The sequence below is a fragment of the Calypte anna genome, chromosome 5A, assembly GCF_003957555.1.
Source record: "Calypte anna isolate BGI_N300 chromosome 5A, bCalAnn1_v1.p, whole genome shotgun sequence".
In the NCBI taxonomy this organism is placed as follows: Eukaryota; Metazoa; Chordata; class Aves; order Apodiformes; family Trochilidae; genus Calypte; species Calypte anna.
This window is the reverse complement of record NC_044251.1, coordinates 8,839,722-8,854,235: the sequence shown is the minus strand read 5'-3', so window position 1 is coordinate 8,854,235 and position 14,514 is coordinate 8,839,722. Positions and strand designations below refer to the sequence as shown.

Genomic DNA, 14,514 nt, shown 5'->3' with positions numbered 1-14,514 from the left:
AGTTTTCAGTCTTATTATGTGCATTGTTAAAAAAGTTGGCTGACTTGGAGACATCCTACACACAGACAAGTGTCTTGAAACAGTAGTGCTTGAAGGCCTCCTCTACTTCCTCAGGGGTAAATTCTGCCACTGAACATAGATTGTAGATAACACTTTAAAGTATTGCCCTGGCTCCCATTTTGCTGTCTTTAAACACAGTCTTTCCATTCCCCATACTCTAAAAAACCAAAAAAAACCCAAAAAACCCCACCCCCAAAAACCAACCAACCAAACAAACAAAACCCCCCCCAAAATGTATTAAGATGTGCTTGTTGAAGTTATTGAAATTTGTACATGCAGCCCTCACTGTGCCTCTCAGAAGTGGGGTTACTTTACACATGGGTAGGCTGTGACACAAATCAAGGTGCTGTGAGATTGTGTACAAATAGAACTAAGATAACAACCTAGAGATAACAGTGATTCTTGGCAGTAGATTAGTTCAGGCAAATTGCTGTCTGCTTTAATTTGTGTGTTAAAATGGAGACAACCACTTAGATGCTTCGGTTTCTTTAGTTTCATAAATGCTGGGAAGTGCTCAGAGTGAGCACCATCAATAATTAATTATCAATTAATTGCTGGATTTCTGATTGATTTGGTAAGTAGGACACTAGGAAAAGGTGCATTTCCGCTCTCAGTTCCACTTCACTGATTTTGCCATTGTTTCACGAGGGAGTTGTCCTCATGCCTTTTCACTTTCCTTGGGCCACAGTCAAACTAGAGGTGTTCACAAGTAACAATGGGACAAACAGCATCAGATGGGGTTGTGGATTGGTTTTTGCATCATCAGGATGTCCAGGAGTGGCTGGTGGTCCTCAGACAGGTTGGAGCTGGAGAGCTCAGCCCTGTGTTTATGACACACCAGCACTGTCTCACTTCTGTTTCATTTATTTGCTCAGACAGAAAAATCTGGACTGCAGATCATCTTGCATGATGTTCCAGGTGCTTAAAAGTCTGCTGCTTTTGTCTGATGCTGTAGTCTATAACCTTGGTTGAGAAGGCTCTTTCAGTTATCCCTTTTATATTCCTGCTTTGGATCATGAATGAGCTGTTTCCGATGGGTTTTCCATCATAATGGGAATACATAGTTTTGGAGTGGATGATTGTTGTATTTTACTTTCTTTATGTGAGGAATGTAATTTAAATTGTAACATGAGGGAGGAGGATTTGAAATTATGTAGGTTCTCCTTCCAGTGCAATGCTTCTGTTTCCAAGCAGTACCCTGTGCTCACTGGCTGTGTTCTGTCACTAGCACCTAATCCAGGCAGGCTCTTATTAAACTGTTGCATTTTCTTGACTCTGATTGTCTTCTGCTAATTCTCCTAATTTAAACTGTTACTTCAGTGTATTGTTTGGAAAAACATTCTTGTTCCTCTTCCAGATTTTTTTTTTTTTTAGCATCAGGAGGTTTCTTGTCTCCTTGTTCTCTGTTATAGGGCAGGACTTCAAAGCAGGGGCTGAACTGCCTTCCAGGGTAGGGAACTCTGGAGATCTCTGTGTCTCTGTTTAGATTAAAATAGTGATTATCTGTCATCACTCTCCTTGCACTTGGAAATTAGTTCAGTGTTGCTGAGTGAGAGGTTATGAGGTTTCTCTTTATTGTTAAGGACATTTTTGATGTTTTGTTTTGTTACTCTGACCTGCATCTTTGCCTTTCTTGGGCTTGGTCCCTCAGCAGTCTCACATCCTGGCTGTGCCTTGCAGGATCTTTCTGAGGTGTGGCCTTTTCATGTGGTCACACAGTTTAAACTCTCTGCTTAATCCTGCAGCTTGCTTTCCCCTCCTGGTACTGTTCTGACAAGTCAGATCCTAAGTGCCTAATTGACTCTTCTGATACAGTCAGGAGGATATCATTATCATAACTCCATCCTGTCTTGCTTTCTCCACCATGCTTAGCAGTGAGTTCCCTTCCAGTGCCCAGCAGGTTGTGTCTCCAGCACATCTGTCAGATCTCCATCCCCCAGGAAGGTGTCAGTGTGGAACAGCAGCCTGACCACCCCCTATCTGCTGGGACACACCAGGGACCTCTGCCTGATGTGCAGCTGCACTTGCTTGCCAAGACAATTCTTGCTTTCAAAACCTTTCCTTCACTGCTTGAAGAAGCAGTTGTGGCATAGTTGTTAGGGACAAGCAGCTTCATTAAGCTAAGTGATGTCTGTTGGAGTTGAAAATGGCAGGAGTCTCAGGTTACCTGGTTTAGCCTGAGAAAATGTTCCAGTCCTTGTCTTGCTCATAACCAGAGCTGCATTTCCACAGCAGCATCAGGGTGTTTGGGCTGTCCCTCCTTCCAGGCCATCTCTGTTCCTCTCCCTCTCTTCTGTGCTGGTAGATGCTGTAGCGCCTTGATGATGGGTTGATTCAGACAGCACTGCCTGACTCATTTGGTGGCTTTTTATGAGGGGTTCACAGCCTTAGTGGGAGAGGCAGAGCAACAGATGTCATCTGCCTGGAGCTGCGTCAGGCATTCAACACTGTTCTGCATGGGGTTCTGGTCTCTGAAGTGGAATGATGGGGATCTGATGGATGGAGCACTCCTTGGATAAGGGCCTGGCTGGGTGGTGGCACCCAAAGAGCTGTGTTCAGTGGCTCAGTGTCCACATGGAGATGTGAGCAGTGGTGTTCCTCGGGGCTGGGCTGGTGCTATTTAATATCTCTGTCGGTGACGTGGAGAGAGGAATTGAGTGAGCCCTTAGCAGGATGCTGACAACAATAAGCTGTAGAGGAGCTGGCACTGTGGAGGGAAAGGATGCCATCCAGAGGGACCTGGACAGGCTTGAGAAGTGGACTCATGCAAACTGCATGAACTTCAGGGAGGCCATGTGCAAGGTTCTACAGCTGGGTCGGAGCCATGCCATGCACAAATACAGGGTGGGAGAAGAAAGGAGGAAGTAGTGACTTTTTTTTTTGCTGTTTTTTTAAAAAAACACCTGTAAACTTTGCTTTTTTGTTGTTGTTGTTGTTGTAGAGAGCCAGCTGTTGCCTGGGAATAACTTCACAAACGAATGCAACATTCCTGGAAACTTCATGTGCAGCAACGGGCGGTGCATCCCGGGGGCCTGGCAGTGTGATGGGCTGCCTGACTGCTTTGATGACAGCGATGAGAAGGAATGTCGTAAGTGAATATTGCTCTGACATTAATGCTTAATATCACCAGGATGGGTTAGGTACTGTTTCTGGTGTGTTCTGCAGTGTACATTAGGTAAGTAACAAAGCTGCTGCTGGATTCTTAACCTAGCTTGTTAGAAAGAATCTACAGCCTGTCTTATTATTTCAGGTCTTTATAAAAGTTCTTCCAATTGTCCAATGTTAATACAACTCTTGGTAGCAGGAACCTAAACCCACTTTCACAGAATCCACAAATTGTGATATTCTTGACTTCAGGTTATTCCAGTGGAAGACTGAAGATGTTATATGATTTTTAGGCATCCTGCCAATACCACTCAGCACACTGGCCTAGTGCTCTAAGTTGACCTCCACTACTATCAAGACAAGTTCCTTTCATTTCAGAATTGTTGCCTCTGTTCTGTTATTTTTGTTTTTTCTGTTGAAATGTACTTCTTAACCCTTTGAAGCTTAATGCTAAATTTTTGGAAAATAGACCAAATGAATTGGCTAATAATGCTTACACTTTTTAATTCTCAGAACTATTTCTAATTCTACAGAACTCCTAGAGTGTTGCAAGAAGTCTGAACACCTTCTCTGTGATTTTCTTTTTTTTTTTTTAACATTAATTAAACTGTAGTTAATGTCGATCAGCCATTAGTTAGCATGAAACTTTCTAGGCTATATATTTTAACCAGATAGCAAGATTATGCTGCAGCATCACTTTGTACTTCAGTTGTCCCTTACCTTGTCCTGCCCTTATCAAACTGCACAGGTGGAAGTATTGATGTCCCATATAAATAAATAAAAGGACTGTGTTGCTGTGATCTCCAGACATTGGAATAATACCCCAAGGGAAGTGGTGGATTCCCCTACATGGGACAGTTTTATGACTCAGCTTGGCCGTATCATTTAAGCTGTATTATTACCTGGAAAGATTGAACCAGCTGACCCTTGAGATCCCTTCCAACCTGGTATTCTATGATTCTATGAAATATCACCCAAAAAACCTTGAAGCAGTTGAAAACAACCCCTGGGGAGCTTGGAAGGCACCTAACACCCATACTGCCAGCACTGCCTGAAATATCTGTACTTCCACAGAAATGTTGCTATCTATCTGCAAATTGTTTCCCTCATTTTTGCCTGCTTCTTCCAGCAAAAGTCAAATCCAAGTGTGGAGCCACGTTCTTCCCCTGTGCCAGTGGGATCCACTGCATCATCGGGCGGTTCCGCTGCAATGGCTTCGAGGATTGTCCTGATGGGAGTGATGAGGAAAACTGCAGTAAGTCTGAGGCTGCTGGGGCTGAGGACTCCTCTTTTGCTTTCAAATAATTAGTACTGCCTTGAAAGGAAACATTCATTAGTCTGTTGTTTCTGAGTGCCCGACATTTACAACCCAGATGGTCCCTGTGCTTTTCACCACTTGGTAAATAACAGTCTGTTTTGTTTTGGTTTGTTTTTTTTTTCTTTTGAAGGTCCATCTCAGTCTTATTTTGTATATTGTGTCTGTATGATACTTAAGCCCCATTGTAACTTTACAATGAGATCTAAGCTGCATGTTTGCTTTGAAGTAAAATCAACTAAAATTGGGCAAATTTTAAATATGCCTTAAAATTGTTTGATTTTTGTCTGTTTCTTGTCACTGAAGAATATTCCTTATTTGTTAATCACATTTAGGTTTTCTGTTTATACATATTCTCAAGCAGCAAAGCAGCACAATAAACCCATTTCGGGGTTCTTGTAAGGAGGAGGAGGTTCTACATGTCAGACATGCCTGGCAGTGCAGTAGCTGTAGCTACTCTTCAGCTTGCAGGGAAGTTGCAGCACAGAGATCACCTGAAGTGCTTGCCTTGGGCTAAATCCCCTGCATTTGGCTGCTTAGATCCATTTGTGTCTCTGAGTCTGGCAGGGATGTGTCATAGCAGTAAGGAAAGGTTGTTTGATCCAGCAACATGAGTCTGTAGGCAGAGGCTGCATCTAATACTTGGTCCTTCTGTTTTTGGTGTGTGCTGAGGGTTTACTTTTAATGACATTTAAAGGTCAGGAGGAGGACAATAGACATTGGCTTTCAAAGATAACAAAAGGGGTGATCTTTACAGTGATCTATCACTGTCTTGCCTTCCTTGTCTTGAGTGCTTTTCCCACAGCCAGAACATCTCTTAAGGTGTCATCTGCTGTTGGCTCAGAGACTCTGGTTTGGGCCCTGGGAGGACTGTGGCTGGGAGACAGGACCTCTGAGGTGTGAGTGAAGCGAGAGAAAGGAATAAGGAAATAAGGAATTATGCTTTCTTTGAGCAAGAAAAATGTTTTGACTAAAGTGGTTTGAGTATCCTTAAGGTGAGGGAATGACAAGTGGCAGTTCTCAGCTGAAAGGGCACCAACTCATCCATTTTGGTGTGAATGGCATTGCTCATGAGCTCCAAGGAGAGCTTACAGCTGATGCTGATGTGCTCCCTGTTTCTCTGTGCCATTTAAGCACACACTGGGTGTTTTTAGCATATCCAAGTGTCTCGTCACTGCTTTGCCTATGTAGAGGAACAACAATAAAGGCCCTGAAGTCACCTGGAAAATCAGTGTACTATACAAATGTGCAGCAGTTTCAGACCAAAGGAGATTTAGCGTGTTCATGATGGATGTGCTTCTGGGAAGCTGAAGGAACTGGAAGTATTTGTAATATATACTGCAGGTTATATGCATTAAAGTTTTATGTTTTGTGGTTTGTTTCTTTTTAAAGACTCTTTAAAGGCAGCTTTTACTTTAAATAATAAAAACTAGGAAGCCAGTTAGTAGTTGGGAACTGTAATGCCCTTTGCTATTGAGTCAGGGAAACACTTTGAAGCAGATAAGGCATCTAAACAGCTTTTTAAATGTTTTCAAGTGGAAAGTTGCATTCCATTTCAGTCACTTCATTTAAAAAAAACTGGTTAGAGTTCAGAGGAGTGTCAGAAGTGTTTAAAGGACAGAGAAATTAATTTATGAGAAGATATTAAAAGCTGCTAAGTTATGCATATCTCAGCTAAGGGATGGCTGCGCTGGCAGATAAGGCACATGGATGCTGCGTATGAAGGGTACAGTGTTCAGTGAGGGACTGTGTAGTTATTATGTTGGGCTATAGCTAAGAGTAGACTACACTCTTAAAGAGAAAGCTCAGATTAATATCGAGGAAGCCTTCTTGTCAGTGAGATGCATTGAAGCTGTGATGTAATTTGCTAGAAGTGGTAAAAACTGCCTGAAGCTTTAAATATTACTAGGCATAGCATCTCACAGCATTTTTACTGCTGGGTTTGGTGTGAGTGAGGAAACTGCTCTACCTAATGAGTCTGCTGAAACACTGTTCTGTTTTTGCTCTGTGTGCAACACTGCCTGCCTGACAGGTGTTATGGGATTGGGGATGTTACCCTTGAAAATGAGTAGAAATTCAAACACTGAGAAGTTGATTCAAAGTCACTATCAATTTAAAATAGTGAGGAGAATGGGGAAGGTGGAAAAAGACAGGAGCAGAGGTAAATAAACCACTGCCTGGAAGCTCTCAGCAGGGTTGTTGGCTTATAATGGGAAAGTGGAGCTAAACTGAGTTTGCTGTAATGGGAAGCAAGAGGCAGTGCCACTCTTATGCCATATGTGTGAGCAAGTGCTGAGCACCAAGCACTGATGATGATGGGGCTCTCCTGAAAGTGAACAGGCTTACCACAATTAAGTCTTGGCTAATTGTAATGAATCTTGCATGAATTATGAATTTCACATCTCTCTGTACAGAGACAAAGTTTGTTTGATTGCCAAGTTACTCCCACATACTCAGCCAATTGACCAACTCTTGAGATGTGACCTGTTGCTGATTGCTTAGCAGTTATTTCACTGCCTGAGTTTGAGAATTTCTAATGGAAGATCTTTCTTTTCTTTCTTTTTTTCACAGCAGCAAATCCCTTGCTTTGCTCTACTGCCCGGTTCCACTGTAAAAATGGCCTTTGCATTGATAAAAGCTTTGTGTGTGACAGTCAGAATAACTGTCAAGACAACAGTGATGAAGAAAGCTGTGAAAACCCTCAAGGTAGGCACAGGGTTTTTATCCTAGTATGCAATATTGTACCAATTATCACAGATCAGGCTCAGTAGATACAATTCTGTTGGCTTACTCTGTGTTGGCTAGAGCTGTGGTTTCCTAATTCTGCGAATAATGTGGGTGAAAATGTAGAGTGTGAGTGTGTGTATGTGTCAGTATTATTATTTTATATTTTGCTTATGAGGAAATATTGGCCACTGGGCATGTACGTCCTACAAACTGCAAAATTTAACAGCTTTATGGTTTAAGTGAATTACAATGGTTTATTTAAGGGAAAAAGGAACACCATGCTGGGAAGGGCTTAATAGTGGGAGAAGAATGCAGGAAAACAAATTATTCACCCCCGGGAGAAACTTTTAAGGAAAGAAAAGGAGAAGAGAGGAACTGATTATTGTTCTTTTCACCCTCTGGAGCAATCTCCTCTGGGGTTGCTGTCTCTGACTGCCGCTGCTGCTGCTGCTGGTTGTCACTGCTGTCCTCTGCTCCTTCTCACAGGGCTCAATGTTGGTTGTTGCTGCTCCTCACTGCTGCATATTCTTCTTTTTCCTCTGAATTTTTATAGTAAAAAATTTCTTCTTCTCATTGGTTAATGCCAGAGGTTGCAGATTGGTAACTGAAGGTCTTCCCTTTCTAATCAGGTTTTCCTGGAATTCTTTAGTTCTTGTATTTGATCCCAATTTGCATACCCAGCCTGGCAGCTCTATCAGTAGTCATTCTGATGAGCATTTATCTTTTTAGTGCTGTCAGAGGAGGGGGGTCTGTTGATGAGGTTAACCTTACCTTTAGACAGAGCAAACGATGCCTCATGCCAGCTTGGATGTCCTTTTGCTGATTCCAGAGACAATTTTTTTATTTCCAAGGTACTGCCACCTCCACATTACAGAACGCATACATTTAGGTCTCATTGCTCACAAGACTGGTACCTTTTGCAGATCAGTAAAAATGTACTTTTTTAGTAAGTGCTTATGATACAATTCTCACTGAAATGCAGTGACTTCAGTGAGAGGTGGGTTGGACCCAGAGGGATCAATAAGAAAACTTCAGTTTGTAGCAGTTCAGTGATCTGGACGTTTACCAGTAAATCTGTTGAGCTGGAAGCTTTAGATTCTCATTGCTCAGTTACTTTCTGAAAGGTATGTTTCACTGCAGGACAAGTCTACAGTAAAAGAAGTTATCCTGCCCTTCTTTCTTTCTATATTTAGAAAAAAGGATGAGGACAGTAAAGAAAATTTTTGTTTGAAAATTACTGTGTGTAGAGTCACCTGGGAATCTCAAAACACAGTCTCTGATTTATTTATTTTTTTCCATTTTAACTTATGCTTTAAGTCTACCCCTAGTGCTCCTCAGCTTTGTGCTGTGTAATTTATTACTACAGTGTTTTATAAAACATGATGAATATCCAAATGAATTGTGATTAACAAATAGTGTGTGTTGTGTTAAACATTTTTATGTCTGAGTTACTACTGAGAGCTCAAAGTAGGCAAAAAATGGGAGGTGGTGTATATTTGCAGTGGAGATATGATGTCCTTGGGCACAGAGAAAGCAGGACACATGAAAGGAGTTAAATCATGGTGTGAAAGAAGAAGAAATGAGGGAAATTGAAGGAGAACTTCTAATACCTAGCTGCACTGGTCATTTATTCCTTTGTGGAAGATAAACTAATTCTGAGCTTAAGATGGTGATAAATATTCTTGACAGCTCACAGGGGAAGAGGGAAAGCACATAGCAGTGATGCCAACCAAAGCCCAAAAAGGGTCTGTAGCAATAGGATGTGACAGTCTCCTCTGGGCCATTCCTCTGCTCTTCTCTTTGGCTCCATGTGTAAGGAGCAACTCACCTGCCCAACCTGGATTGGGTTTCCTTTCAGCCCTAAGGTAGCCTGATAAGATTGATGTGGGTGGTAAGGTTTCTTGTTAGGTTTTTTTTGTTTTGTTTTGGGGTTTTTCTGGCTCCTGAAGCTTAAAGCAGCAGTGTTCTTTTCCAAGGTTGGGATGACTGCTTCCTCTGCAGATTAATTGGCTGGATTGCCTCCAGGTTGTTTGTTGTCATGACAATCTATTTTTGGAAGTGACTGTCAGGCTTAGGAGAAGAAAAGAGCTGTATTTCATTAAGCTGTTACTTTTGTCTTTTCATCCTTCTGGAAAAGTCAAATTAGTAAGAGGGTTAGGGAAAATAATTCTCTCTGATTCTGTGCATGAAAGAGCTCCAAACAAGGAAAGAGCTCTGTCTCTCATTAGGAGCAGAGCAGTGATGACTTGTGGGTGGTTTTTTTTATTACAAAGAGTCCAATACAAGGTTGGGAATAAGGAATTCCCAAAGTGAAAAGCTGGTTGTAGGAGGTGGGTGATTGCCTCTGCTCAGAGCTTCCCTGAATTGCCATTTTGCCATCTCTGCTGCTCAGGTTCCTGCTACAAGAGCTACAAGTAATTATTGTCAGGCATTAGAGCAGAATTACTTGGCTTCACCTTCAGCCTCTAATCCTTTGGCTTTGGTGGGAGAAGTCCTTCCTGAACAGCCCCATGGCTTTGTGCATGGGGTGACTGCCCCAGAGGACCTGGGAAGAGCCATGGGTGTCATCCCTCTGGATTCCTCCACAGCCCCACAGCATCCTTCTGTGGAGGTGGGAAGATGGGGGGGCTGTTCAGGGGATAAAGAATTGTCTGGATGGTCACACCCAGAGGTGGTGATCACTGTCCAAATGGAGAGGGGACACAAGTAGGGATTGTCTGCTTCAGGGGGATGTTGTGGGACTTAACCAGTGCTTGTGCACTGCTTTGGGATGCTGTAGGAACACGTGGAATAGGAGTGTGAGTTGTTAATCAGTGCTTTGCTCTCATTCTGCTCTTACTGATGAGCTTTTTAGATCAACACCTCTTTGTAGTGCCCCAGGAACTCCAAGGGCCTCCTTTATTCTGCTGTCATTGGAAAATTCCAGTAGCACACCCATTCGATTTGTGTCAGATTCTCTTTTGTGCATAAATATCCTTTCAGCCAAGAAGGGTCACTCTGCAGGCTGGGGAAGCAGGAATGTGACCCTGGTCTGAAAAACATGTGGCTGCAGCTTTGATGTGGAACACTTCAAAATGTGCCCTCCTGGATGAGTAGCAGCTTGGCTATCTTGCTGCAGTTTGGGGTAAGTCTGAAGCTATGGGTTTATAAAGATTAATATTAGTCATAAATAGGGCTGAAGTCATTTGAGGGGAGGGAGGTAATAGCCCCAGGATTTAGCTGTGAAAATGGAGGGAAGGTCACAATTTTGACAAGAAGTTTCCAGCTCTCCTATCCCCTTACCACTTGCAACTGAGTGCTACACCTTTGACAGAGATGTGTTTGTAATGGGGAAAGTAGCAATTAAAACCTTACAGCAGCAAGTCAAATAATTCTGCTCTAATTCCTGACAATAATTACTTGTAGCTCTTGTGATAGCCATGGTAGACTTCAGAGCTGTTCCTTTAATTCATCTCCAGCTGTACTTTGGTCATCTTTGGCTTCCAGTGTAGAAATATTAGGACCAGATGTTTCCCTTAGTCTGGAGTGGGGTGTAGTTTACCACAGTGTGTGCCTGAATTTTGAGATTGGATGGAGGATATACTTGCTTGGGTTATGCACGTGAGTTGCACTTACAAATTGCTCTTTCTAGGACACTGTTCCAGTTTTAACAACACTTGCAGTGATTGGAAATCTGTGCTCCTGCTCTATACTTAATGGATCTTAATCTGGGAAATTTCCTCTTCCCCCATACGTTTTTTCCTCTTATTACTTTCAAGATTTGCCTTGAAATAGCTGGCTAATCATTCACAGCAGCCATGGTATGTCTGGGGCAGGCAGGGGGGAGGGCACAGGTCTCTGCTCTGCAGCAGGAATCCACTCAATTGGAAGGGAATTCCTCCTTAGTGTTTTTCAACATCCATGGAAATCTGTTCATGTTTGGGACTGTCTTTAGTTTACTCTCTTAATTGGTTTTCATCTGAATGTGTCTTCACAATCTTCCTTTACTTTCTCCTCTATTTTGTACTCGTAGTTTAGAAAACTTTAAGACCAACAAAAGCATACTGGATATTTTAATTCAAACTCATTTTTCTTTCATGGCTCTTCCTTTCTTTCCTTCTAAGTTTGCTAAATACCTTTATTAGCTCTAACCCTGTTGCCAAGGAGAGGAGCTTTTGTTGCTGTGAGTCTATATTCACTCAGACAGGTGCTATAGAGAAAGGAATGTTCCTACAATTCTAGCTCTGCAGTTTTTTGTCAACAGTACCATTGTGGTTAAGTTATAAATCACATCTTTTGCAAGTGTCCTGAAGTAAATTCCTGCCCTGTGTCTCTACGGTGTATTTTGGTAATGCCCACTGCTGCACATGCAGATACCTCCTTTTTTATTTTTGGGTATTTTTGCATTTTCTGTTAGGATTTTGGTATACCCCATGTCATGGACACCCCAGTATTCTAAGCCAGATTCTAAGCCATACACAGCTGTCAGGACTCTTGTCTTCTGTCCTGCCTGGCATGTACAAGCTGCTTGGATAACGAGTGGCATGAGGAGCAGATCTCTGTGTCAGACCTCAGGGTACATTTGCTTTGCTTTCCCCCCTGCAGCTGGAGCAGTAAGGTTGGAAGATTTGTTCCCAGTGTTTGGCTGCAACTCTGTCCCCAGCTGAAACCTCATTATTATCTATAAATATCTAAAGGGAAGTTTTAGGAGGATGGAGCCAGGATCTTCTCAGTGATGCCCAGTGACAGGACAAGGGGCAATGGGTATAAACTGGAGCATGGGAGGTTCCATATAAATCTTAGGAAGAATTTTTTCAGTGTGAGGGTGAGGGAGCCCTGGCCCAGGCTGCCCAGGGAGGTGGTGAAGTCTCCTTCTCTGGAGACATTCAGACCCCACCTGGATGTGTTCTGTGGGACTGCTGGAGGTGACCCTGCTCTGGCAGAGGGGTTGGACCCCAGGAGCTTTCCAGGTCCCTTCCAACCCCTCGCTTTCTGTGATTCTGTGATTTTTCTCATATTTTAGTATCACCCTGGAGGGGCAGGAGGTCATCTTGGCTTAAAAAAACCCCACAAAACAATTCCAAAAAATTCAACAAAACTTGTATGTGGTAGAAATCAGACATTTCCTTGAGAAGACGGGTATTCTGTCCTACAGGCATGCACAGTATATGACAGAAAATGTCTGTTTATATTCATTCACAAGGTCAACTTTTAGTAGATTCTGTGCTCTTAGGCATATTTGAAGAGATCACTCTTTTTATGTAAAGTCAGTATTTTTTAAAGGAGGTAAATAGTGAGGCATCAAAGACAACTTAATAGAAGCAAAACATTCCCCTGCTTGGAAGAACACTGATGTGAGCAGATATCACACAGACTTTATTATAACTTGTCCCCTTTTTTAGAGGCTTCAAAGAGATCTTTACTGCTTGACAGTTCAGTTTGCATGGTGTAGCACCACTCTCTCCTGCTTTGTTGAGTTTAAGTTTCAAGACCTCATCTCATGAGGATTTCATTACCCTTCCTGGGTGATTACTGTACCTGGAGTTCTCGTAAGAAGTTTTCCTGTTCTGATTTCACCTCTGCTCTGAAGCCAGGTAGAACTGGCTACCTCAAGTATTACATTCCTGCCTGGTTTCTGGATCTCTAAAAACCTGTAGTGCAGAATCACTCTTACCTGTACTTTTTGTCACACGCAGAACAGACTCTATGCATTTGATTTCCCAAACAGGGACTAGATTTATCTCAGCTGATAAAAGACTGATGTTAATATTAGAGAGTTCTGTACTACCCTGGGCTACTTCCTCTCTTTCTCTGAACTGTATCTGGCTCTGAGCACGCTGGTCCAGTGAAAGGTGTCCCTGCCCATGGGACCATCTCTAAGGTCCCTTCCACCCCAAACCATTTTATGGTTCTGTGAAGTGTTTTGGTCACATTTTTGTAGCCTTGGCATACACTTGCAATGGGTCTGAGTGTATTATGTTATATTATGTTATCCTCTGCTTCCAATGGCACCTGGTTTTATGGTTTGGGTTTTTTAAATTAAGCTTAATGTATATTAGAAAGGCAGATTTTAAGTCTTAGGAAGACTCTTTATTTATCAAATCCTCATCCCGAAGAGAAATACCTGTTAGCTAAAGCCAGGCAGGTAGTTCAGAGTGATTTCACCTTGTTATTCTTCAGAGCTGAATTTCTGTTCCTTCAGGGCAACTCTGCTTACAAGTCGATGACACAGAAAGATGCTTTGTTAGCACAGTTTGTGTATGTGGCAGCCCCTCTGTTGCCCTGAAGCTAAAACACACAAACGCCTTGGAATCTGGATGGAGTGGAGGTGCTGGGGATGGGAGACTCATTGCTTCTGGGATTTGTGAAGATGGGAAACCTGTGACTGCTTCTGTCCCCTCTTGTTTGCTGATTGTTTCTCGTCTGTCTGTATGAAGACACTTCTGTTTTGGCATCTCAGAAGCTGAGTCTGAAAGGATACTTGTAAAGAGAAAAATTAAAAACCATTTTCCATCTTAAAGACAATTCCGAATTTTATATGTTTCTATATATACTAAGAAGAATGAATTAAAAAATGTCATATAAAACATTTTGTGGGATATACAATTTAATTAATGGAAATTCTTTATTTAGTGCTGATGAGTAAGCTGCTTCTCTTCAGTTTTTTGTGATAACTAAGTAGAACAGTCCTTAAATTACTCAAATTTAAAATATATCAATAACTATTTCATGGATAAATGTGGTGGAAATACAGTCTCTGCCACCTTAAATCATCATTTCAAAGAAGAGAACAGTCAAAGTGAAAATCCAGCAAGTGGGGTCACGACACTGTGTGACATGAGAACACCACTATCTCAAAGAGTAGATTTTGTAAATTGAAAAGGCTAACTGAGGAGATTAGAGGCTGAAACTGTTATTAAAATTTATAGTAGTCAATGAATCATAAATCATAGAAGGGCTAGGATTGAAAGGGACCTTAAAGCTAATTTAGATCCAACCCTACTGCCATGGGCAGTGCCTTCTACCAGGTACTAATCTGTGTGACAGCATCTGTTGTGAGAACTTGACAGCCAGTCTTGAAGTATTTCTTTTGTTGTTGCATGAAAAAAAAAAAGAAAAGGCTATTGCTTTGTAAATGTTACTGAGATGGATTCTCCCAAACTGGTTGCTACAGGGACTCAATATTAGGACTGTCAAAATGTTAAGGACCTAAACACAGTTTGGCATACGCCATTTTAAATGGAGTGGTAAGTCATCTGGTATTGTAGTTATTAATCTGGTGTAAATGACATTAAAATCAATATCAGATTAGTGGCTACCAGTATCTG

The 14,514-nt window shown here is 42.0% G+C and overlaps 1 protein-coding gene across 3 annotated transcripts in view; it reads left to right on the top strand.

Moving 5' to 3' along the window:
• LDLRAD3 (low density lipoprotein receptor class A domain containing 3) overlaps positions 1-14,514 on the top strand; it is a 35,956-nt gene that overhangs the window by 7,063 nt on the left and 14,379 nt on the right. For 2 of the 3 annotated variants that reach the window (XM_030452304.1, XM_030452305.1), the window contains exons 2-4: positions 3,002-3,148; positions 4,295-4,420; positions 7,052-7,186. In XM_030452304.1, the coding sequence (XP_030308164.1) occupies positions 3,002-3,148; positions 4,295-4,420; positions 7,052-7,186 (408 nt within the window). The remainder of the gene's footprint in view (positions 1-3,001; positions 3,149-4,294; positions 4,421-7,051; positions 7,187-14,514) is intronic. The other variant, XM_030452306.1, reaches the window with a different exon arrangement.